The sequence below is a fragment of the Macaca nemestrina genome, chromosome X (assembly GCF_043159975.1).
Source record: "Macaca nemestrina isolate mMacNem1 chromosome X, mMacNem.hap1, whole genome shotgun sequence".
In the NCBI taxonomy this organism is placed as follows: domain Eukaryota; kingdom Metazoa; phylum Chordata; class Mammalia; order Primates; family Cercopithecidae; genus Macaca; species Macaca nemestrina.
In genome coordinates, this window is record NC_092145.1 from 110,493,442 (window position 1) to 110,518,912 (window position 25,471).

Here is a 25,471-nt window from a genome sequence, read left to right on the forward strand (position 1 = left end):
AACTATTAATAGGAGCGAAAAACAGAAAAATAGCTGGAAAATCCTCAAATACCTGAAAATTAAACAACACATTTCCAAATAACCTGTAAGTCAAAAAATTCTCAAGACAAATTTTAAAATATTTTGAAATAAATGAAAATATAACATATGTGAGACGTAACATTGAGGGATGCAGCAAAAGCAGTGCTTAGAGGGAAATTCATAGGATTAAATGTATATATTAGAAAAGAAGATCTAAAATCAATAAACTAAGCTTCCATCTTAGGGAACTAGGAGAAGAAGAGAACAATATAAGCCTAAAGCAAACCAAAGACAACAAGAAATTTAGAACAGAAATCAATAAAGTTGAAAAAAATAGAGAAAAATCAACAAAAGCAGGTTCTTTGGAAGGATCAACAATTGATAGACTACTATCCAAGCCAACCAAGAAAAAAAAAGAGTGGAGACACAAATTACCATATCAGAAATGAAGAAGAGGTCATGACTCCTGATCTCTCAGACATTAAAAGGATAATAAAGAAATACTATGAACACAAATTTACTAACAAGTGAAATGGACCAACTACTTGAAAGACACAAACTGCCACAACTTACACAGGAGAAACAGAACATCTGAATAGCCCCATATCTATTATTATCATCTTTTTCACGGATTAACTGAATATAATTGACATTTATCAACTTCTTCATCCAACAACAGCAGAATACACAGTCTTCTCAAGTGTACACATATTTTCTAAGATAGATCACATCCTGGCCCACAAAACACACTTAAAAAAAATTAAAAGATTAGAAATCATACAAAGTTTGCTCTCTTACCAAACTGGAATTAAACTGGAGATAAATAACAAAGAGAGCTAGAAATCCCAAAATACACAAAGCTTAAACAACCCACTTCTATTTTTTCTTCACCTCTATGAAGGTATAACTGACAAACAGAAACTGTATACATAGTTAAGGTGTACATGTTTTTATATATGTATACATTATAATTATTAAATCAAACTAAATAACACATTCGTTATCTCACATGCTTATTTTTTGTGGTGAGAACATTTAAAATACATTCGCTTAGCAATTTTCAGGCATACAATACCTTATTATTAACTATCATCATTGTGCTGTAAAATAAACCTGCAGAACTTAAATGTATTCACTATTATTATTTTTGAATCAAAAATTAATAACCTTATCAAAAAGAAAGCACCAGGCCCACATGGTTTCACTGGTAAGTTCTACCAAACATTTAAGGATAAAATGATACCAATTTTCCCCAATGTCTTCTAGAAAATAGTAGCAGAGAGAACACTTCATAAGTTACTCTATGAGGCCAACATTAAACTATATGAAAACCAAATAGAAACATTACAAGAAAGGAAAACTACAGATTAATACCTTTCATGAACATAGATGTAAAAATCCTTTTAAAATATTAGAAAATTGAATTCAACATTGCATAATATCAATTAACTCCAACCAAGTGGAATCCCAACCAAGTGGAATTTATTCCAGGTATGCAAAGCTGGAGCAACATTTCAAAAATCAATGTAATCTACCATAACAATAGGTTAAAGAAGAAAAGTCATATATCAATCGACAACAAAAAAGCATTTGACATAATTCATAATTCAACATCCATTCATGATTAACTCTCAGCAGAGTAGGAATAAAGTATAATTTCCTCAACTTAATAAAGAACATCTACCAAAAAAAGCCGTACAGCTAATATAACACTTAATAGTGAGAAACTAGACTCTTTTCCCCTAAAAGCAGGAAGAAGGCAAGGATGTCTTCTCTTACCATTCATTTATTCAACACCTTAGCTAGTAAAGTAAGACAACAAAAGGTAATAAAAATTATACAGGTTAGAAACAGAGAAATAAAACTGTCTTTATTTGCAGATGACATAACTGTCTATGCAGAAAATCCCAAAGAATCCTAAAGAAATCCTGAAGGGGAAAAAACCCAACTTATTAGAACTAATAAAGACAACATAGTTACTTGGGAGGCTGAGGCAGGAGAATGGCATGAACCCGGGAGGTGGAGCTTGTAGTGAGCTGAGATCGCGCCACTGCACTACAGACTGGGCACAGAGTGAGACTCCGTCTCAAAAAAAAAAAAAAAAAAAAAAGACAACATAGTAAGACTGCAGGATATAAACTCAATATACAAAAGTCAATTGCTCTCCTTATACCAGTAATGAACTAGAATTGCACATTTTAAAAAGCAATACTATTTACAGTAGCCCCCCCCTCCAAATTAAATACTTAGAGGTCAAAATCTAAGAAAATATACACAAGATCTATATGCAGAAAACTACAAAATACTGATTAAAGAAATTAAAGATCTGAATAAATAGTCTATGTTCATGGGATGTAAAACTCAGTATTATCGAGATTTCAATTCTTCCCAGTTTGATCTATATATTCAACACAATCCCAACAGAAACCCACGCAAGTCATTTTGCAGCTACAATAAACTGATTCTAAAGCTTCTGTGGAAAAGCAAAACATCTAGAATATCCAACACAATACTGAAGCTGAACAGTTGGAAGACTCACACTACCTCATTTCAAGATTTACCATAAAGCCATAGTAATCAGGACAGCATGGTATTGCCAAAAGATGCACAGATGAAGAGAACAGAATAGAGAGCCCCAAAATAGACCCACACAAATACAGTCAACTGATCTTTAAAGAAGGTGCAAAGGCAAATCAGTGGAGAAAGGACAGTGTTTTTAACAACCACTGCTGCAATGACTAGGCATATAAGTATGTTAAAAAGATAATCTAAACAAAGACTTTCCTCCTTTTATAAAAATTAACACAAAATGTACCATTGACCTAAATGTAAAATGCAAGACTATAAAACTTCTGGAAGACAACACAGGAGAAAATCTACATGATTTTGGATTCAGTGATGACTTTTTATATACAATACAAATAGCATGATCCAGGAAAGAAAAAAATTAATGTTAGACTTCATTAAAATTAAAAATTTCGGTTTGCAAAAGCTACTGTAAAGAGAATAAAAAGACAAGCCACGGCCAGGCACAGTGGCTCACACCTGTAATCTCAGCACTTTGGGAGGTTGAGGCGGGCAGGTCACGAGGTCAGGAGATGGAGACCATCCTGGCTAACATGGTGAAACCCTGTCTCTACTAAAATACAAAAAATTAACCAGGCATGGTGGCAGGCGCCTGTAGTTCCAGCTACTCGGGAGGCTGAGGCAGGAGAATGGCGTGAACCCAGGAAGCAGAGCTTACAGTGAGCCGAGCGAGATCGCGCCACTGCACTCCCGCCTGGGCGACAGAGCGAGGCTCCATCTTAAAAAAAAAAAAAAAAAAGCCAAGAAGACAAGCCACAGACTAGGATAAGACATTTACAAAACATCTATCTGATAAAGGACTGGTATCCAAAATACAAATAACTCAAACTCTAAAAAAAAAATCCCAAATTAAAAATGGGCAAAAAACCCAAACCTCACCAAAGAAAGATGTACATATGGCAAACAGCATGTGAAAAGATGCTCAACATCATTTGTCATTAGAGAAACGCAAATTAAAGCAATGAGATACTACTACATACCTATTAGAATGGCTAAAATCCAAAACACTGACAATACCAAGGATTCAAACTAACAGGAACTCTCATTCATAGCTCGTAGGAATGCAAAACGGTATAGCCACTTTGGCACTTTGGCAGACAGTTTGGTGGCACTTTTTTTTATGAAACAAAACAAAACAAAACATAGTCTTACCATATGATCCAACAATCGCACCCCTAAATACTTACTTACTTGATTTGAAAATTTATATCCACATAAAAACCTGCACACAGATGTTTGCAGCAACTTCATTCATAATTGCCCCCAACAGTAAGCAACCAAGATGTCCTTCAGTAGGTGAATGGATAAACAAACAGTAGTATATACAGACAATGGAATACTATTCAGCAATAAGAAGGAATGAGCAATAGATCCACACAAAGACATGGATGAATCTTAAATGCATATTGGTAAGTGAAAGAAGCTAGTCTAAAAAGGTTATATTCTGTATGATTCATTTTACATGATATTATGGGAAAGGCAAATTTATGGAGACAATAAACAGGTCAGTGGTTGCCACGGACTCGGGGGACTTGTTCAGGCAGTGAAACTATTCTACATGATACTGTAATAGTGGATACACTATATATTTATCGAAACTTATAGAACTTCACAGTAGAAAGAATGAACCTAATGTATGCAAATAAAAAAAAATCATTTAGAAGATTGAAGATCCCAGGACAGAATGCAGCATGTGAGAAAAGAATTTAATTGCATCACAAATTTATAAAACAGCCTCAATGAAAGGGATAAAGGGGAAAAATGTAGACCCAGGTAACTGTGAAAATGAATAAAATTTGTAACACTAAAGCAAAAGGAATGATGCATAAACACTGAACTCTTGATAAAGTTGTTTCTTATGGAGGGTATGGGTTAACAATTCTGAAACCACTATACATGTACAGTCATGCATTACTTAATGATGGGGATACATTCTGAGAAATGTGTTGTTAGGTAATTTCATCATCGTGCAAACATCATAGAGTGTACTTACATAAACCTAGATGGTCTAGCCTACTACACACCTAGACTGTATGGTATAGCCTATTGCTCCTAGGCTACAAACCTGTATAGCATGTTACTGTACTGAATACTGTAGTCAACTGTAACATAATGGTAAGTATATGTCTAAACATAGAAAAAGTACAGTAAAAATTTGGTACTATTTATACCACAAACTATTAAAATGTGGTATCATATATGCAGACTGTAGTTGACCAAAATGTCATTATGCAGCATATGACTATATACCAGAAGTAAACAGTTAAGTAACAGATGGTGAGTGGTAGGAACCAGGTTTCTCACTGTTCGGAGGTTATAGACAAGCAAAGGGAGGAGGCTAGAGTGATCCATGTGGTAATAGATTAGAATTAGAGACATGAGTATGATCTCATGTTTGGTTTACTGTAGATACAGGTGGTTACATATATATATATTCATAGATATGTGTGTATGTGTGTATATATGTATGGGTCAGTATACACATATTTCCTTACTGCATTGGCTAACAGGGCCTAGAAGCAACAAATGCCATCAGCAGAAAGGAGCATACCTAGTATCCATATCATGGTTTCTAACACCATTCTCCAATAAAAGGAACCAGGGTTCCTTGGAGAAATGGCTGATTCTAGCACTGGGGGAGGAAATATATAATATGAGCCTAGAGCATGCTGTAATGCCAAAAAATAAGGATATGCTCAAAAAAGACCCCACAATGACAGGAGTTTGTCACAATGATAGGAGTTTGTCAAAGGGAAATGGAGCCAATTGAAAGAGTTCCCCATAGCCAAAGTTGGAACAATTTGAGCAACAAAACTTAGTAATGGATTATAACTCAAAGTACAAGATAAATAAGTCCATACTGATATAAATGATTTAATAGATAAATAAATGGGAGAGAAAAGACAAATCTCCCATGTAAAACAATTCCAAATAATTTCTGTAGATATTTCACCCTCATGGAGGTGAAACCTAACTTCCTAGTCCTATGTGTGATCTAAACCAGGGGGTCCCCAACCCCGGGGCCATGGACTGATACCAGTCTGTGGCCTCTAAGGAACCAGTCCGTGTAGCAGGAGGTGAGCAGAGGGTGAGCAAGCATTACTGCCTGAGCTCCACCTCCTGTCAGATCAGTGGCGGCATTACATTCTCAGAGGAGCACGAACCCTATTTGTGAACTGTGCATGCGAGGGATCTAGGTTGCGCACTCCTTATGAGAATCTAACTAATGCCTGATGATCTGAGGTGGAACAGTTTCATCTCAAAATCATCCTCACCCCCCACCACCGGTTTCGTTGAAAATGAAGTTGTCTTCCATGAAACTGGTCCCTGTCCCTGGTGACAAAAATGTTGGGGACCGCTGGTCTACACAGTGACTTCCTTCCAAAGAGTACAGTATGGAAAGAGGAAAAAATAGCTTTACAGTGGATAAACCTGGCAAACATTACACCTCAGCCAGGTGATCAAGGTCAACATCAACAGTGATAAGTCATATTGATGGTATGTGCTCCTTAATAAGACATAATGAGAAAGACACTTCACCTCTGCGGTCTTCCTCTCCAAAATTCTATTGTAATCATGAGAAAAACATCAGATAAATCCCAGTTGAGAGACATTCTACAAAATACCTGACCAGTACTCTTCAAAACTGTTAAGGTCATCAAAAACAAGGAAAGTCTGAGAAACTGTCACAGCCAAGAGGAACCCTTAGCTCCTTAGAGACATGATGAATATGTAATATAGTATCCTGGATGAGACATTTAGGTAAAAACTAAGTAAATCTGAAGAAATTATGTACTTTAGCTAATAAAAAAAAAGTAAGTGGGGGAAAAATTAGAGGATATCAATTCTAAAATTTGGCCGTTTTCCTAATTAAGTAACCTAAATGAACCCTTTAAAGCCTGTGGACATCATCATAGGTTTCATTTTAAAGATTCAGCATATTAAACTGATGTGGTGTATAGCCCTGCAGAGCTTTCCAGATGGGCCACTTTTTTTTTTAAGTTCAAAAGGCAGCATTAATGTTTGCCACTCTTCCAGGCTAAGTGTTTAGGGAAGTTCAAGTGTTATTAAGAATGATAAATTTCAAAATACCTTTTCTTTTCGTTCCCACACAATCCACACAGTTGCTCTAGTCAGATAGCTTGAGGGAAGCCTAACTGAAGTGATGATAGTAGATTTCTCCATGAGTTGGAATCCAAGATATTTTACTTTGTTTTCAGTTTCTCTCTGGAGGAAAACTATGACATATTTTTGTAGTGTGGCAAAACAGATAGAAATGTTTCGCAATTTACTTCGTAAATTTCAAGTACCCTCGGGTTTTTTATTCTATCATATTTCAGTATTAAGATTTCTTTTCCTCTCCTAGATTTTGGTAGGTTATGTTGAAATTCAGCAGGCGGTATGGGGAACCCAATAATATGCTTAGGCTTTGAAGTCATCCCTGACTCTTTTCTATTTTATTTCCCATATCTAATTGGTCCTATCAGTTCCCCCTCTGAAATTTGTCCAGAACTTATTTCTTCCTCTACATTCCTGCTGTCTTCATTCAGGCCTTTTGATCTTTTGCCTAGATTATAAAAAAACAAGTTTCACTCACTGGTCTTCCCGTCTCCAACCTACACTACTCAAGCCACCCTCCACACTGCCAAAAATTCTCTAAAACTCAAATGTGATCATATCATTCCTCTGCTTTTTAGTCATTTGATGGTGCTTTGGTTACAAATGAGGTCAAAAAGTGTACACAATCTGGACCCCACCTAGATTTCTAACTAGATCTCCTCCTACCCTAGCCCCTGCAGTCTTCCTTCTTGCTCCAACTGCCACCATCCTTCCCACCCCAGGGGCCTTAGACCTCAAACATGCAGACTCTGTTTCTTGAATATAAAAGGCTCTCTCATCTCATGCTGCTGGACCTTTACCTGTGTTACTCTCCTTGCCAGGAATGTCTCCTCATTCAACAGTTAGGGAGTAGCAAGGCACACTAGGTAGAAAGACAGGGAGGTGAGGAAAAAAAGGGAATCGAAGAGCATTATTAAAACAGCACAGTGCTAGGCTCATATCTGGGTGTTCCATAAGTATCAAATGAATAAGTGAATGAATGAATGAATGCACTGCTGACCACAGGTGCAGGCTGCAGAGGCAGGGAAGTGAGAACAGATGGACTATGAGAACAGTCCTCCGTGTTTTTCTGTTACTCAAACTCTTTTTCTATTCCCTCCACCTTCTTTCAGATCTCCATGTTTATGTTTCTTCTAATTTACAGACTACTATAACACTACCTCAGATGCATTTAACCATGCTATGCATAATTTATTTATTCATTCCTCATAAATCAAGCCCTCTAGCCATCTGGAAAACAAGAACCACTTTTATTGCCTTTCAAGCCCCTTCTCGCTAATCTTTTTAGTGCGTGCTATTGTGCCTGGTACAAAATGTAGTATTTTATGCAGTTTCACCTCTGAATATCAAGGACATTGTGACCTTTTTGTTGTTGTTTTCTTTATTAGGAAATCCCATGTGAAAACATTAAATAAAGTAAGAGCAATTAGAAAGCAAAGCAAGAAAGTTATATCACTACAGAGTGGGCTATAAGTGGGCTGCTTTTCATGTGTGTTTCATGAAAAGCAGCCTCATTATTTTACGGTTAGACCTTGTAAACTAGAAGCAGTAGTTCTCCTGTAAAGGCTAATGAAAAGCGATGAAGGACTATTCACGTGAAAACACATTCTATAGTCATAGGTAATGTCAAAATCTCATTCTGCTTCAGTTTTCTAGTCTATGAAATGAGAATAATACATAGTCACTTGCCCCAATCATCTACTGAGAGCAACATGAACACACAAAGTACTTTGCAGTTATAGATGATGGATACCATTTTCTATTAGAAGTAACAATGATTAGCCACTCTGGTTTAACCAGAAGGCTTTAAGTAGAGGTAGCCAATGTAAGTTCATGAATCCCCCTAACTGACCACTTCACTAAAGTCGGTGATTGGTATAACTGACTCAGGATGGTTATGACTACACCTAAGCGGAAGCAATATGCTAACACAGTTCTCTTTTGTAGAAGTAGGCAGATGACTACCAAATACTATACCATCAGTACCTTTCCTTTATGAACTTTAAATTCAGGGGCCCTCTCCTACTGTCACTTTCCTGACATATCTTCCCCAAGGCAAATTCCTTGTTATTCTTTTTAACCTGTGGCTTTTATACTGGTATGTTCACCCCAAATTAGTCACCTCCTCAGAGAAACCTTCCCTGACCTTCCTAACTAAAGTGTCATTCCCCAGTTATAATCTATTGTTATTCAGTTTATTTCCATCCTAGTACTCATCATGATGGGTAATTAACTAAGTAACCTTTTTACTCGTTTACTGCCCTCCCCACTTAGATCTAAGTTCTAGGTCAATATTTGTCTTAATCCCACCACTGTATCCCCAGTGCCTAGAATAGTGCCTGGTTCACAGCAGGTGCTCTAAAACTATTTGTTGAATGAATTGATGAAGGAGTTTCATCCTTACAGTGACAATAAGGTTAATTCAAACTTATTAGCATGACATTCAAGGCCCTGACTGTAAGATTCTCTGAGCTGGCCGCACCATGGTCAAGCCATTGTGACATTCCCCCACCCTTGTGATAACATACTTTGTGATATTCCCCATCCTTGTGAATGTACTTTGTAACATCCTCCCCACCCTTGAGAATGTACTTTGTAACATCCTTCCCCTGCCCGCAAAAAAAATGCTCCTGACTCCACTGCCTATCCAAAACCTGTAAGGACCAATGATAATCCCACCACCCTTCGCTGACTCCTTTCTCAGACTCAGTCCACTTGCACCCAAGTGAATAAACAGCCTTGTTGCTCACACTAAGCCTGCTCAAGTGGTCTCTTATACAGATGCACGTAACACCAACTAAGCTATCCGGACTTATATTCTGCCTTTTTATACCTCCATAGATTCTGCCTGTTGATATCTCTGTAAAAACATACTTTCTGCCTGAAGCATTCTTCCTACCAAATAACTAATCTTTCAAGACCTCACTCCAAAACACCTTATCTATGAAATCTCCAGTCCTTCGCAGACACATCCACACATGAAATGCTTATTCTGCTAAATTCCTATAAGAGCTATAGAACTTATAATACAGGGTTTTAGCAATAATAATAAAATAATGATACTGAACATGTTATTGAGTACTTAACTCTATGCCAGGTATAGTTATAAGCACTATATATGTATTGTCTCATTTAATCCTGAAAATAACTCTAAGGGGTAGGAACTATTATAAGTATTTATGTGGCTATTTAGCTAGCTATAATCAACTTCATGAAGGCAGGGATGGTATCTTCAAGCCTTGCTAATTCCCAGAGCTCAGCAAAGTGTCTACAATGTCATATGTACTTAATATGAGTTTGCTAAATAATGAATTTGACAGCAGTTCCTTGTCCTCTGTCTACTTTGACAATGGCAACCCCAGTTAAAGAACCAGACAGAGTTTTAAAGTAACTATACAAATGTAATCTTAAAGTGATACTGTCCTTTCTAAGTACAATAAGGAATTCAGAAGTCATAAAGGAAAGGGGCAATATACATGGCTATATAAACATTTTAAATATCTGTAAATTTAAAAAAACAAAGTTAAAAGAGACAAACTAGAAGTGGATAAAATACATTAAACTGACATCAGACAAAAGAGTAATAATAGTATATGAAGGACTCTGATAAATAAATAAGAATAATCAGCCCATTAGAAAAATAGGAACATCACATGAACAGGAAACTTCCAGAGAAAGAAATCGAAATGGTGTGTAAACATATAAAAATATGCTCAACCTCATTAAGTAAAAAAATGAAAATTAAAATGCTGAGATCTATTTATCCTATCATATTGTAAAGATAAAAAAGAATGGTAATGTCAGCACTGGTAACTTTGTGGGGAAATAGGCACTTTCATACACTCATGTGACAAAAATGCTCTCATATGCTTCGAAGAGATGGATACAAGGTTGTTCGTTGCAGCATTGTTTGTAACAGCAAAAGATCAGAAACAACTGAAATGTGCATCAACAGAAGCTTGGTTAAATAAACCATGGCACAAACATACCATGAAACTGTATGCAGCCATTGAAAAGAATATGTAACTAGGTAACCAGATAACCAAGGAGGGGGATTTTAATTTTACAAATGTATTCCAGTTAATAAAAAATCCAGTTATAGAAAGAGGAAAGGATTTCAACATACACTTCATCAGACAGTAGATAAGGTGGGCAGATATGCACATGAAATGCTATTCAACATCATTAGCCATTAAGGAAATTAAATTGAGACAATGATGAGATAACACTACCTACATATTATAATAGGATGGCCAAAATACCAAGTGCTGTTAAGGGTGCAGAGCAAGTAGGACTCTCATACATAGCTAGTTCAGATGCAAAATGGTACAGGCACTCTGGAAAATGGTTTGTCAGTTTCTTATAAAGTTAAACATATTTACTATATGACTAAGTGATCCTACTCCTGGGTATACTACTGAGCAAGAAAAAGAAATGAACAACTTAGATAAATCTCCAAGGCACTAATCTGAGTGAAAGCAGTCTCAAGAAGTGACATACTATGTGATTCCATGTATATGACATCATTGAAAAGAAAAAAAACTATAAGGACAGAGAAAAGATCACTGGTACGGGGGTTAGGGAGGAAGGAGGTCTGACTGCAAAGGAGTGGCAAGAGGGAATTCTCTAGGGAGCTGAATTGTTCTGTATCCTGTCAGTGGTGGTAGTTACAATAATCTAGCCATGTGTTAAAAACTCACAGGACTATGTGCCAGAAAATAAATGAATTTTATTGTACATAAAGTAAAAAAAATTAAGATAAATTATCATCACCAATAATGATACCTCCTACTTCTCGGTCTAAGGGAGGAACATCATCTCTCATGGAGAAATCCATAGCGGTTGCTGGAATGTCCATCAGGTCTTCATCACTGGAGCTGTTCTGGAAGCTACTAAAACTCCCCTGCTGAAAGCCTCTGTTATCCATGGCACCTGTGCAGAAAGAAAAATAGGAGGCTTATAACAATTATCTTCAAGTTCCTTACATGTAATGTTTGCCATCTGAACCATTTTGAAGTATACAATTCAGTAGTATTGAGTACACTTACAATGTGCAACCATCACCACTATCCATTTCCAGAACTATTTCATCATCCCAAACAGAAACTCTGTACCCAACAAACAGTAACTCCCCATCCCCCAGGCCCTGGTAACCTCTATTATACTTTTTGTCTCTATAGATTTGCTAATTCTGGATATTTCATATAAATGAAATCACACAATATGTGACACTTTGTGTCGGGTTTCTTTCACTTAGCATAATATTTTCAATATCCATCCATGTTACAGCATGTATCAGCACTTCATTAATTTTTATGGCTGAGTATTATTTCACTGTATGGATAGACCACATTTTATCTATTCATCAGTTGATAGACATCTGGGTAATCTTCACCTTTTGGGTTGGGACTTAGTCTTATGTCTTCTTTCATGCTATATAAACTAAATATATTCAGTTATCCTCTAGATATAATGTACCTCTAGCATTACCATGTAGTTGATGGCAATATTTGAGAATCATTCAAATGAGTATAAAACCAAATGAGGGCACATGTACAAATGTAACGGTAGTTCACAAGTAATCAACTGAAATAAAAACTAGACATCAGTATTGAGAAACGTGCTGGCCATTTGGGAATGGGAAAAAAAAAACATTATCTTATTCTTCTGACTCTCCCAGATGTCTTAATACAGTGTACATGCACAGAAATACTAGATGACTGACATGGGGAAAAGAAACATAGTGTGCCATTCAATGCTGTTCTTAAGAATTCAATATTAAAGATGAAAAATGTTCTTCATCCCAAGTGTAATTTTTTCAGATTATAAATTTTACTTAAAAATATTAGTATACTGATTTATTTAGTTTTTAAAAGCATTATGGCCAACTTTACGTAGGTCCACCCTCCCTATTTTTTAAAGGAAATCTTAGTCAAAAATCATAGCCAGCAAAGTTCTATTACACAAATATTATTTGTTTTAAACTTTCCAACTCTTTTAAGAAACTTCTTGTCCTAGGTTGTCAGAACTAAGTGTGATAAATGTGGTAAAAAACCAAATAGGATAAATTAAGTAAGAGGCCTAAAAAGTAGGCCTTAAATATTCAGCAAAAAGGAGAAAGAACCAACATTTACCAGGTACTTGTCAATTTCTAGGCACTGGGCTATGTGGTTAAAATGAATTATTTCCTTTAATGTTTCCTACATTCCTATGCTATGGCATTATCACTCCTAGTGCAGATAAGGAAACTGAAAGCTGCAAAAGGCTAACTTGCCCAGTTAGTGTTGTTGTTTTTTTAAAGTTAAGGTCCAAATCATGTGTTCAATTTCACAATACCTCATTTGTGATAAAGAGACCAGCTTGACTGAAGTGTGAGTGACATTTATGAACACCTACTATGTATGAATCATCGTGGGATAGTGGGTCAGATACAAAAATGATGCTGGATAGGCCAGATGAGATGAAGACTGAGAGGCAAAGACTTGGGAGTTAACAACATCAAGGTGATGATTAAAACCAAGAAAACAGATACCCCAAGGGAAATTTCCTGTATAAATGTTTGAGGTGATAGATATGCTAATTACTTTGATTTGATCATTACACAAAGTATACATGTATTGAAACATCACACTGTACCCCATAAATATGTACAATTATATATCAATTTAAAATAAAATTTAAAAAGAAATGCAATCTCAATGTTCTTCTTTAGCATGCACAAGTAACTTGAAATCTGTGCAAATGTGAACTAAATAATAGGTTATACTAGAACACTACCATGCATACATGATGATATATGGTCAGGTAGGGAAGGATACAAAGTTACCCCAAGGTACTAATAATGTACAAAATTATTGACCATAAAACCATTTCCTCAGCTACAAAAGCTAACCTTGATGTGTGGATCAAATGGGTGCTGGGATACTAAGAAGCCATGTTTTATAGTCTCAGCCAAGCTCCCTTGCTGCTCACCAATCCAAACTTGCTGGACTTTTCTGCCCTTCATTATCCTGCTTTCTTCAATCCCTTTCTCCTGAGAGGACTCTCTCAGTAAAGGACTCACACCAAATCCTGTCTCTGCTTCTGCTTCTAGGGAACCAGGCCTAATACAGGATTGTTAGCAGGTTTTTCCTATTACCAACAACACACGAGAAATTGATTCCGTCTGTCTTCTCGCCTGTCATTCAGGAAGAAGTGCCTTTACTTTTTATTTAAGAAAAAAAAATCAGCCGGATGCTCACACCTGTAATCCCAGCACTTTGGGAGGCCGAGGTGGGCGGATCACCTGAGGTCAGGAGTTCGAGACCAGCTTGACTAACATGGTGAAACTCTGCCTCTACTAAAAATACAAAAATTAGCCAGGCATGGTGGTGTGTGCCTGTAATCCCAGCTACTCATGAGGCTGAGGCAGGAGAATCACTTGAAGCCAGGAGGCGGAGGCTGCAGTGAGCCGAGACTGTGCCACTGCACTGCAGCCTGGGTGACAGAGTGAGATTCTGTCTCAAAAAAGAAAAAGAAAAAAGGCCGGGTGCGGTGGCTCACGCCTGTAATCCCAACACTTTGGGAGGCCAAGGCGGGTGGATCACGAGGTCAGGAGATCGGGACCATCCTGGCTAACACAGTGAAACCCCATCTCTACTAAAAATACAAAAAATTAGCTGGGCGTGGTGGCGGGTGCCTGTAGTCCCAGCTACCCAGGAGGCTGAGGCAGGAGAATGGTGTGAACCCGAGACACGGAGCTTGCAGTGAGCTGAGATCACGCCACTGCACTCCAGCCTGGGCGACACAGCGAGACTCTATCAGAAAAGAAAAAGAAAAAGAAAAGAAAGAAAAGAAAAGGAAGAGAAAAGAGAAGAAAAGAAAAGAAGAGAAAATTTCATTCTGTGTTGATGTTGGTCAGATGAAGAGTGCATCCAAAGCATCTTTACTTGGGCCTTTGGGCACATGTTGGCTCATATAAGTTTATTTTCTTTTTTAATGATGAAACTATTTTGTCTGCCTTACAAATAACTGTACCTTATAGTGAATATTGCAACACACAACATGTATAAGATCAGCAAACATTGTTGGGTAATATTTAAACAACATTTGGATCTCCTAAGCAAGGTTAAACAACACCACACAGAATCACATAACAAAACTGCCAATATAAGGGCCTGTTTCACTTCTGAAGCTTGTTATTTCTTGGAACACCACTCATAGGATCTATATAAAGTATACTATGCATATAAACATATTACTATTTATCTTTTTTTTTTTTTTTTGGTTTGTTTTTGAGACAGGATCTTGCTCTGTCACCCAGGCTGGAGTGTGGTGGTGCCACTACTGCTCACTGCAGCTTTGGCCTCCCAGGCTCAAGCAATCCTGCCACCTCAGCGTCCCAAGTAGCTAGGACTACAGGTGTGTGTCACTGTGCCCAATTAATTTTTTGTTTTGTTTTGTTTTGTTTGTTTTTGCAGAGATAGGGTCTCACTATTTTGGCCAGGCTGGTCTTGAACTCCTGGACTCAAGCAATCCTCCCACCTCAGCCTCCCAAAGTGTAGGGATTACAGGCATAAACCACTGCACCCTACCTACTATTTATCTCATTGAAAGAATGACTCACTGTTAGCAGCAGACAGGACCATGGACATAAACATACAACATGTAACAGCTATAACTAAGGGTAACTAATTAAATCATGACTTTCTTTTTTATAAGCCCCTGGACCTCTTCCTGGAAATGTTGACCTCAACCTTTGACTCTATGCATCAATGTTTTCTGTTCTTGCTTTGAACGTAACATCAGCAGCTTCCTTCAAACCAGTAACATTTCTATGTTGATTGCTAATTTGCTCCCACTTTCCCAATTTCTCAACTGATTTTTGGGGAGAATCAAAATTTGGAAAAACATAAACTTCCTGAAAAGTGCTGGAAGGAATACCCATATGTAATTGCTACTTGGAACAGATCCTGTTCCATGATTATGAGGTCCATGATCCTGACACTCTTGAAGATTACAGGCCAATTATTTTGCAGACAATATCTCAATTTTGGTTTGTTTGATGTTTCCTCATGAACAGACTCAGGTTATATACATCTTTGGCAATATATCAGAGAAGTGACATTGTGTTCTTCTGTTTGCATCCTGTTAGAGGGCACATACTTTTTATTTGCCCCACTAATGATGATACTTACTTGATCACTTGATAAAAGTGATATCTTCCAGGTCTTTACATTGTTAATATATTATTTGTCTCTTTGTAATAGTGATTATTTTATGATGAGGTACTTTGACACTAAGTGTTTACATTTCTTATAAAACATTTTCATTCGATCATTTATTTATATATACATAAATCCTAATTTTTTCAATGGGTTATAATCTATTGCTATTGTTTTCATACTCAAATTTTCCAAACTTGTCCAGTGGGAACCTTTTCAAACTGGCTTCTATGTTCTTTTGACATATCCCCATCATGCTTTGAGAATTTCCTTAATTTGTCACAAAAGACATTCCAGACTCATCTTGTATTTTCACGCTCCATCTACAAAATCAGCCATTTCTTCCAGAAACTCTGAGTCCTTTTAGTTGGGGGTGGTATTTAAAAGACATGATCTGGGTGCTCATTGTTATTCAGGGTTGCTGCTCCCCACTGGACATAGGTAGGGAACACACACACACTTTCACATATATTTTCACATCCACCTATATATATTGACAACATATGTTTTACATATATGAATATTTACACATATGAAAAATGTAAGTTTTCACTTATATCTCTGATTCCAATCCAACATAACAAGGCTCAATCTAGTCTTTTCCTGTATCTGTACCTTCCCCTTCATTAACAATGAGAAATCTTTTAATTTTTTTACTTTCTTGAACAACTCCCCTGTATATAACCAGTCTCCTATCTTTTCCTCAACTCTTCTCTGCACAGATGCTGTCCTTATACCTGTCAGGTTGACTCACACAACTGAACTACTACTGCATGTAGATTCCTTCTTTACCCTGCTCAGCCTCTGACGCCCACAGCAAGCCGCATATCCATGTGGAAATCCAGATGTCATCTTCAATGTGTTTAAGTTCTAGTATTCAAGTCAACCATCTGAGTGGGTGCCCTTCTCATATCACTTAGGCTCTGACTCCCTAAGCAAGGCCACCTACATGCACAGACGTCCTCTTTAAACAAACAAAATAAATACAAAGAAAAAAGAAAACAAATAGCCCCTCCACTTTGTTCTGGATCTTAGCTCCTACGTAACTCAAATAACAGATATTTCCCAGATTCAATCCGATTTATTAAGGAAACTTACTATTTCTAGCTCTCATTTCTCCCTCAAGCTACAGTCCTGAATTACCAAGAACTCCATTAGACACTTTCATTGCTACTTTAAACTTAAGAGCAGGACAAGGGAAAAAACAGTGAAAATAATATTAACCTAAACACAAATAATAAAATCCAAACAAGACAAATCAACGTTCCTTTATAAATGTAGGCAGCATCAGAGTCAATATTTACGGTTAATGTTTGTCTAACTCTGAGATTTACATTTGACAAACCTACAAAAAGCACTCAACCTCACAAGTAGGCGCTCAAGGTTTCTAGAAATCTTAGCTAAAAACAAGAACCATTTTAGCTGATGAGAAGAACTGAGGCTAAGAGAGTAGCACAACTCAATAAGTTTTCTTTTAGTGTAAATTTATTAAATGTCCATGAGTCCCATATGGTGACTAGCACAGAAAGAAAAAGCAAGAAAATTTGCAAAGTAATGCAGAATTCCCTTCCCTCTCTCCCCGGGCTGGTTATGTTTCACTCAGGAAGTGATTTAAAATACATGGTTCCAGCAACTCTACATTAGCCAAACAAATCATAGGAAGTAAAGGTACAGGGAGTCCAAAAATAACTTATCTCTGGCTTTGGAATGTGTCCTGTAGCCATAGTTTCAGATGGGCGTACCTATTGTTCTGGGAATTCATTGAAACAAAATAATGACACTATAAGATGAAGACCCAACAAAGGAGAAGCTGGAAAACTTTTTAGTTTCCTCATAGGCACCTTACGAACTTCTTCCTGTAACCCACTGACAGAACAATCCAGCTAAATTGAGCTGCCTCATTTCAAACATTTCCTGCAGCAGCAATCTGGTTCACTGTTTGGGTTATAAAGTGTCCCTTTAATAAATGTATAGAAAGAAAGGGTCAACAAAAGAAAATTAGAAGAAGCAAGTAAATCAAACAAAACATATGTTATGAACACAATCAGTAAAAGTGAAAGTGGTATTTGCCCACAGTGCAAGTGATATTGCCCATTTTGACACAGTCTTTAGAATGTTCAAGAGAAAAAATTAAAGCTGCAGAGTAATGAGAAACCAATTCAATGTTCCTTAGAGTTGAGATTTGAATCCACATCTAGTTGAACTCCAAGCCCAGTGCTCTTTCCATAACACATTGGGGCTGCACTATGACATGTCAGTCCAGAGAATGGCACATCTGGAAGAAATTAAACTTCTAGATGGCCACAAGCCTGAGGTCAGCCAGAATTTGGGGTAGGCCAGGAACAAATGTAATGGGATTTGATTTATTTTCCCAACTAGAGGATTACAGATAGGATTTGTCATGCAATTGAGAGCGAAGGAGGAGAGTAAACAGGAGAAACTGTTGTTTGGCTGATATTTGTGTTACAAAGCTTGCATACCCTTTGTCAGTTTCTTGCTTAAAATTATAAGCTGGTTCCCCATGCCTATAGAGTTAAGTTTAAACTTCTTTGCATGGCATTCAGGGCCCTATCAAATCTGGATCCCATCTACACCAACAGACTTATCTCCTGCCACAAATTTGTTATATCCTACCTAGGCCATGTACTTTCAGGCCTCCATGCCTGTGCTCAGGCAAGCTGCCCTATGTGGAATCCCACCCACCCCCACCTCCATTCTTTTTCAGCATGGTGAAACCCCATTCAACATACCTAGGGCCAGCTCAAATAGGCTTTCCTCTTAACATTCCCTTTGTTCACATATCTACGTTGACTGCATAATCTCTTCTACTTGAGTCTTGTGACTACACCATGTCCTTCTCACTTCCATTGTTCTAGGAACTCCAGTGTTGTCTCAGAGTAGGTGTTCAATAAATGCTTACTGAGGAGTATTCCAGTTGGGGAGGAAGGGTTAACAGGTAATCAACATATTTATATGGCTGACACCCAATAAATCTTTACCTTGCCCTATGAGGGAAGGGAATTAGGGATATTAAAAGAGTTTATTACTTCATCATTACTCTCAAGGAATTTATGATCTAGTTGGGAAGAAAACCTTCACACCATGCAATTACACAGCAGCTAGGTGTTAAATTGTTACAACTGGCATTCAGAAAATGGAATGGGAGATTGTAAGCTAGAGACTTCGGGGAGAAAAGAGGGTATTCCAGGCCCAGGAAACAAAATGGTCAAAGACTTGAAGATGAGAATGAAGGTGGCATTCATGCTTGGCTAGAAGACAAGGAAGGTGTCTATGAACAAATGGATAGAGACAGGTCATGAAGGACCTGGGAAGTCAATGGAGTCACTGAGGTTTTTGAGGAGTAACATGACAAAAACATCATTTTAGGAGGTAAGTGTGACAGCAGTAGTCTGGAAGAGAAGAGGAGGAGAGGGCTGGTAAGGCAGTTTGTCATTTCCAATTTCAACGTAGGTGATTTAGGTTGGAGGAGAAAGAAGGAAAAGGGAAGGAAGAGTACACATTCCCAATAATTGTACTAAGATCAAGGCAAGAGCCCTTGGTGGGGATGGACGGGATTATGCTAGCTTGTGGTATGGCTTACTGGCATCCTGTTTTACTAGTGACATTGACATGTGTTGGTTCAAATAAATTAATACCATCTCAACTAACCCATTTGGCAAAAACAAATGTATAAAACAGCAGGTGGGCTGACACACATGACCCCACAAGTGAAAATATAAAGCATGGCACATATTTCAATGCTAGCGAGCACAGAGAAGCAATAAACTTTTCTATTTCTTTCTTATTTTTGCTCCACGAAAGTATCTGTTGACCTATACATGGCATTCTGGGTAAGTAATATATGCCAGATACTGCAAACACAGAAAAGGGAGAATGCAAGAGGAAGAAGGGGATTACAGATGCATTATACAATTAACGAAGATACAAGTATTGTCATATCATTTAAAATAAAACATTAAGACAATCCAAAGTAAAGCAGTGAAAGCAATAGGTGCTGGCACACACATAAAATCACCTTCTACCTACCCACAATACTTTGAGCTACTCAAGGACAGAGTTACTTAAATCTGTGTTCCCAAGTGCCTGACACAAAGAGAGGGCTCAGAAAATAATCTAGTTTATACTCCATTTCCAGTTTTAGTTACTTTATTTTGAGAAATGGAAATGAAATGCAAATTTGGCATGTTAATCTCTGAGTGCCATAGAACGTGATTATTTCAGAGGCTTGGACTAATTCTTAACCCACAGTACTTTCTCCACCTGTTAGAATTTCAGATATTTCAGGCTAGAATTCCAGAAGGAAATAATAGTGCTTCTTCTTACAGAGTAGTCTTCATCTGGGAGTCATCCTTACAGATGAATAGGGGTTATGAGAAAAAGATGAGAACTCTGAACAGGCAATACCAGAGCAGCAGTTCTCAAACTTTTTGCTCTCAGGATCCCTTTAGTCCTAAAAATTACTAAGGACCCTTAAAGAGCTTTTATTTATATGGATGACGTCTATAGATATATATTGCATTTGAAATTAAAACAGAAAAATGTTTAAAATATATAATGATTTATTGAAATGTCACAATACTCAACTGTCTGGGTTAATAGAGGATTACTGGATTCTGCTTAACATATTCTACTAGTTCTCAGAGCAACGTCATCTTCAACCATACTACAGTCTCTAGAAAATCCCACTGTATATTCACGAGGAAATGAGTAAAAAAGGTAAATAATATCTTAATATGAAAATAGTTTTGACCTTAAAGACTCCCTAAAAGGGTCTCAATAACTCACAGACTATACTGCGAGAATGTCTGAAGTAAAGAAAGAACTTAGCATGGACAAACTGTACTTGGGCAACACCTACAGTTGATGAGAAAGAGGAAGAGGACAAATTAGTCAGAAGAGACATGTGGACAGCTGGGAAAGTGAAGCAAATGACAAACTAATATTTTCCGTAAATTCTCCCAAAGGAGTAACAGCCTATAGAGAGAGATTGTTTAAATCATTAAAATTGGATTCTAGTAGATGAATAGGCAAAAGACATAGGTAGATAATTTGTTTTTTAATGGCTTTAAAAATTCAGGTAAATTAAAATTAAAACAATAATATGCTATCTTCCCTTAGCTAATCAGCTTTTCTTTGGTGTTATCTCAGAGATTCTTCAGATATGATAACAAATATCCTGTTATACAGGCTTTCAAGAGTACGATAAATGGGAAGTGTAGAGAAGCACCCTGGAGGATCAAGCACAAGGGTCTACCAGGCCTGACGAAGACAACACCAGGAGCTGGTTTTTTGAAAAGATCAACAAAACCGATAGACCACTAGCAAGACCAATAAAGAAAAAAAGAGAGAAGAATCAAATAGATGCAATAAAAAATGATAAAGGGGATATTACCACCGACCCCACAGAAATACAAACTACCATCAGAGAATACTACAAACACCTCTATGCAAATAAACTAGAAAACCTAGAAGAAATGGATAAATTCCTGGACACATACACTCTCCCAAGACTAAACCAGAAGAAGTTGAATCCCTGAATAGACCAATAACAGGCTCTGAAATTGAGGCAATTATTAATAACCTACCAACCAAAAAAGGTCCAGGACCAGACAGATTCACAGCCAAACTCTACCAGAGGTACAAGGAGGAGCTGGTACCATTCCTTCTGAAACTATTCCAATCAATAGAAAAAGATAGAATCCTCCCTAACTCATTTTATGAAGTCAGCAACATCCTGATACCAAAGCCTGGCAGAGACACAACAAAAAAAGAGAATTTTAGACCAATATCCCTGATGAACATCGATGCAAAAATCCTCCATAAAATACTGGCAAACTGAATCCAGCAGCACAGCAAAAAGCTTATCTACCATGATCAAGTGGGCTTCATCCCTGGGATGCAAGGCTGGTTCAACATATGCAAATCAATAAACGTAATCCAGCATACAAACAGAACCAAAGACAAAAACCACATTATTATCTCAATAGATGCAGAAAAGGCCTTTGACAAAATTCAACAGAACTTCATGCTAAAAACTCGCAATAAATTCGGTATTGATGGAACGTATCTCAAAATAATAAGAGCTATTTATGACAAACCCACAGGCAAAATCATACTGAATGAGCAACAACTGGAAGCATTCCCCGTGAAAACTGGTACAAGACAGGGATGCCCTCTCTCATCACTCCTATTCAACATAGTGTTGGAAGTTCTGGCCAGGGCAATCAGGCAATAGAAAGAAATAAAGGGTATTCAATTAGGAAAAGAGGAAGTCAAATTGTCCCTGTTTGCAGATGACATGATTATACAGGCATTCTTATATACCAATAACAGACAAACAGAGAGCCAAATCATGAGGGAACTCCCATTCACAACTGCTTCAAAGAGAATAAAATACCTAGGAATCCAACTTACAAGGGATGTCAAGGACCTCTTCAAGGAGAACTACAAACCACTGCTCAACGAAATAAAAGAGGACACAAACAAATGGAAGAACATTCCATGCTCATGGATAGGAAGAATCAATATCGTGAAAATGGCCATACTGCCCAAGGTAATTTATAGATTCAATGCCATCCCCATTAAGCTACCAATGACTTTCTTCACAGAATTGGAAAAAACTGCTTTAAAGTTCATATGGAACCAAAAAAGAGCCCGCATTGCCAAGACAATCCTAAGTCAAAAGAACAAAGCTGGAGGCATCACGCTACCGGACTTCAAACTATACTACAAGGCTACAGTAACCAAAACAGCATGGTACTGGTACCAAAACAGAGATCTAGACCAATGGAACAGAACAGAGCCCTCAGAAATAATACCACACATCTACAACCATCTGATCTTTGACAAACCTGACAAAAACAAGCAATGGGGAAAAGATTCCCTATCTAATAAATGGTGCTGGGAAAACTGGCTAGCCATAAGTAGAAAGCTGAAAGTCCCTTCCTTACACCTTATACAAAAATTAATTCAAGATGGATTAGAGACTTAAATGTTAGACCTAAAACCATAAAAACCCTAGAAGAAAACCTAGGTATTACCATTCAGGACACAGGCATGGGCAAGGACTTCATGTCTAAAACGCCAAAAGCAATGGCAACAAAAGCCAAAATTGACAAATGGGATCTCATTAAACTAAAGAGCTTCTGCAAAGCAAAAGAAACTACCATCAGAGTGAATAGGCAACCTACAGAATGGGAGAAAATGTTTACAATCTACTCATCTGACAAAGGGCTAATATCCAAAACCTACAAAGAACTCAAACAAATCTACAAGAAAAAAACAAACAACCCCAACAAAAAGTGGGCAAAGGATATGAACAGACACTTCTCAAAAGAAGACATTTACGCAGTCAACAGACACATGAAAAAATGCTCATCATCACTGGCCATCAGAGAAATGCAAATCAAAACCACAATGAGATACCATCTCACACCAGTTAGAATGGCGATCACTAAAAAGTCAGGAAACAACAGGTGCTGGAGACGATGTGGAGAAATAGGAACACTTTTACACTGTTGGTGGGACTGCAAACTAGTTCAACCATTGTGGAAGACAGTGTGGCGATTCCTCAAGGATCTAGAACTAGAAATACCATTTGACCCAGCCATCCCATTACTGGGTATATACCCAAAGGATTATAAATCATGCTGCTATAAAGACACATACACACGGATGTTTAATGCAGCAATATTCACAATAGCAAAGACCTGGAACCAATCCAAATGTCCATCAGTGACAGACTGGATTAAGAAAATGTGGCACATATACACCATGGAATACTATGCAGCCATAAAAAAGGATGAGTTTGTGTCCTTTGTAGGGACATGGATGCAGCTGGAAACCATCATTCTCAGCAAACTATTGCAAGAACAGAAAATCAAACACCACATGTTTGCACTCAAAGGTGGGAACTGAACAATGAGAACACTTGGACACAGGAAGGGGAACATCACACACAGGGGCCTGTTGTGGGGTGGGGGGCTGAGGGAGGGATAGCATTAGGAGATATACCTAATATAAATGACAAGTTAATGGGTGCAGTACACCAACATGGCACATGTATACATATGTAACAAACCTGCATGTTGTACACATGTACCCTAGAACGTAAAGTATAATAATAATAAGAAGAAGAAGAAATGTAAAGATCACTTTCACTTTGGAATATACACATCAAACTCCTAAAAAAAAAAACTTTATATAGCATCACCTTGAAAGATTTGCCTGCTATATATAAGAAGGAATTATTCCAAGAACGCAAGACCGGTATCACATGGGAAACTACCAACATAAGTTATCAGATTAACAGATAAAAATTTAAAATCCATAATTATCTCAACAGATGTCAAGAATTGATTTTTAAATTTACAGTCATTCTGTATTTAAAAGTTTACAATGTTCCATGTAGAGGATTTCTTTCTTGACATGATGTAGAATATCCAAATTAAAAAACCAAGAAGCAAAATACTATTCCCCTTAATACAGGAAGGCAATGATACCTCTTGTTGCCAATTATATTTAACACGGTACAAGAAAAGTTTTAAAAGGACAAAAATGAGGAATGCATATAGAAAAGGAAGATATATGGTATTCCAGTTTGGATTACATGAATGCATACCTATACAACTCCAAAAATACTAACTAAAAATAGCCAAAAGTAATATATGAACTCAGAAATTAGAAGGTAAATCTACAAAAAACTGCATTCCTACATATAACCATAGAACTAGAAAATATGATAATAAAAGAATTCATATATGATAGAGACATAATAGAGACATAAACCTGAAACACAATATTACTTTAAAATTTATAAAAAGCCAAATAGGAATGAAAAAAGGAAGATATAAATCAACAGAGATGTATTATGCTCTTGATTGGAAAGTCTAAATATAGCAAGAATGAAATAGACTCTAATTTGAATTATGTTACATCTATATATTAATCTAAAGTCCCCATGGCATCCTTTATATAACTTGACAGACTGGTAGTGATATTCATCTAGAAGAATAAGTAGACACAGATACTAGCATATGTATTTCCTTACATGTAAATATGGCAAATTTATCTGTAGATTTTGTTCTTCTACAAAGAAGCAATCATCAAAACCTTATGGCACAGGGTTAAGAATAGAAAGTTTAGCAATGGATCCAAACTATTTGAACTTAATAGTTGATAAATCAGAAGCAACACAAATATAAGGAAAGAATCACTTTTTAGTAAATAGTTGAGGAACCGCTCGGTATCAAAATGGAGAATATAGAATTACAACATGTACCACAGTGCAAAGGTTCCAGATGGGTTTTTTAAAAGTTGATTTTTAAAAAAACATAGAATAGTATATTTGTCCCAGATGTGAACAGACAAAATTAGTTCTGATCTAGAAAGATATAAAATTGATTAATTCATATATACTAAAATAAAGAAATAACTTCTTGCATCAGGGAATGTATGCAATAAAATGAAGTGAAAGGAACAGAAAAAGGACATATCTGCATCATCATTGATAAAGGCTAAAG

The 25,471-nt window shown here is 37.0% G+C and overlaps 1 protein-coding gene across 3 annotated transcripts in view; it reads right to left on the reverse strand.

Moving 5' to 3' along the window:
- The window catches only part of LOC105493942 (chloride voltage-gated channel 5), a 164,312-nt gene that overhangs the window by 39,372 nt on the left and 99,469 nt on the right, over nt 1-25,471 (reverse strand). For all 3 annotated transcript variants that reach the window (XM_011761975.2, XM_011761976.3, XM_011761974.3), the window contains one exon: nt 11,512-11,658. In XM_011761975.2, coding sequence (XP_011760277.1) covers nt 11,512-11,658 — 147 coding nt within the window. The remainder of the gene's footprint in view (nt 1-11,511; nt 11,659-25,471) is intronic.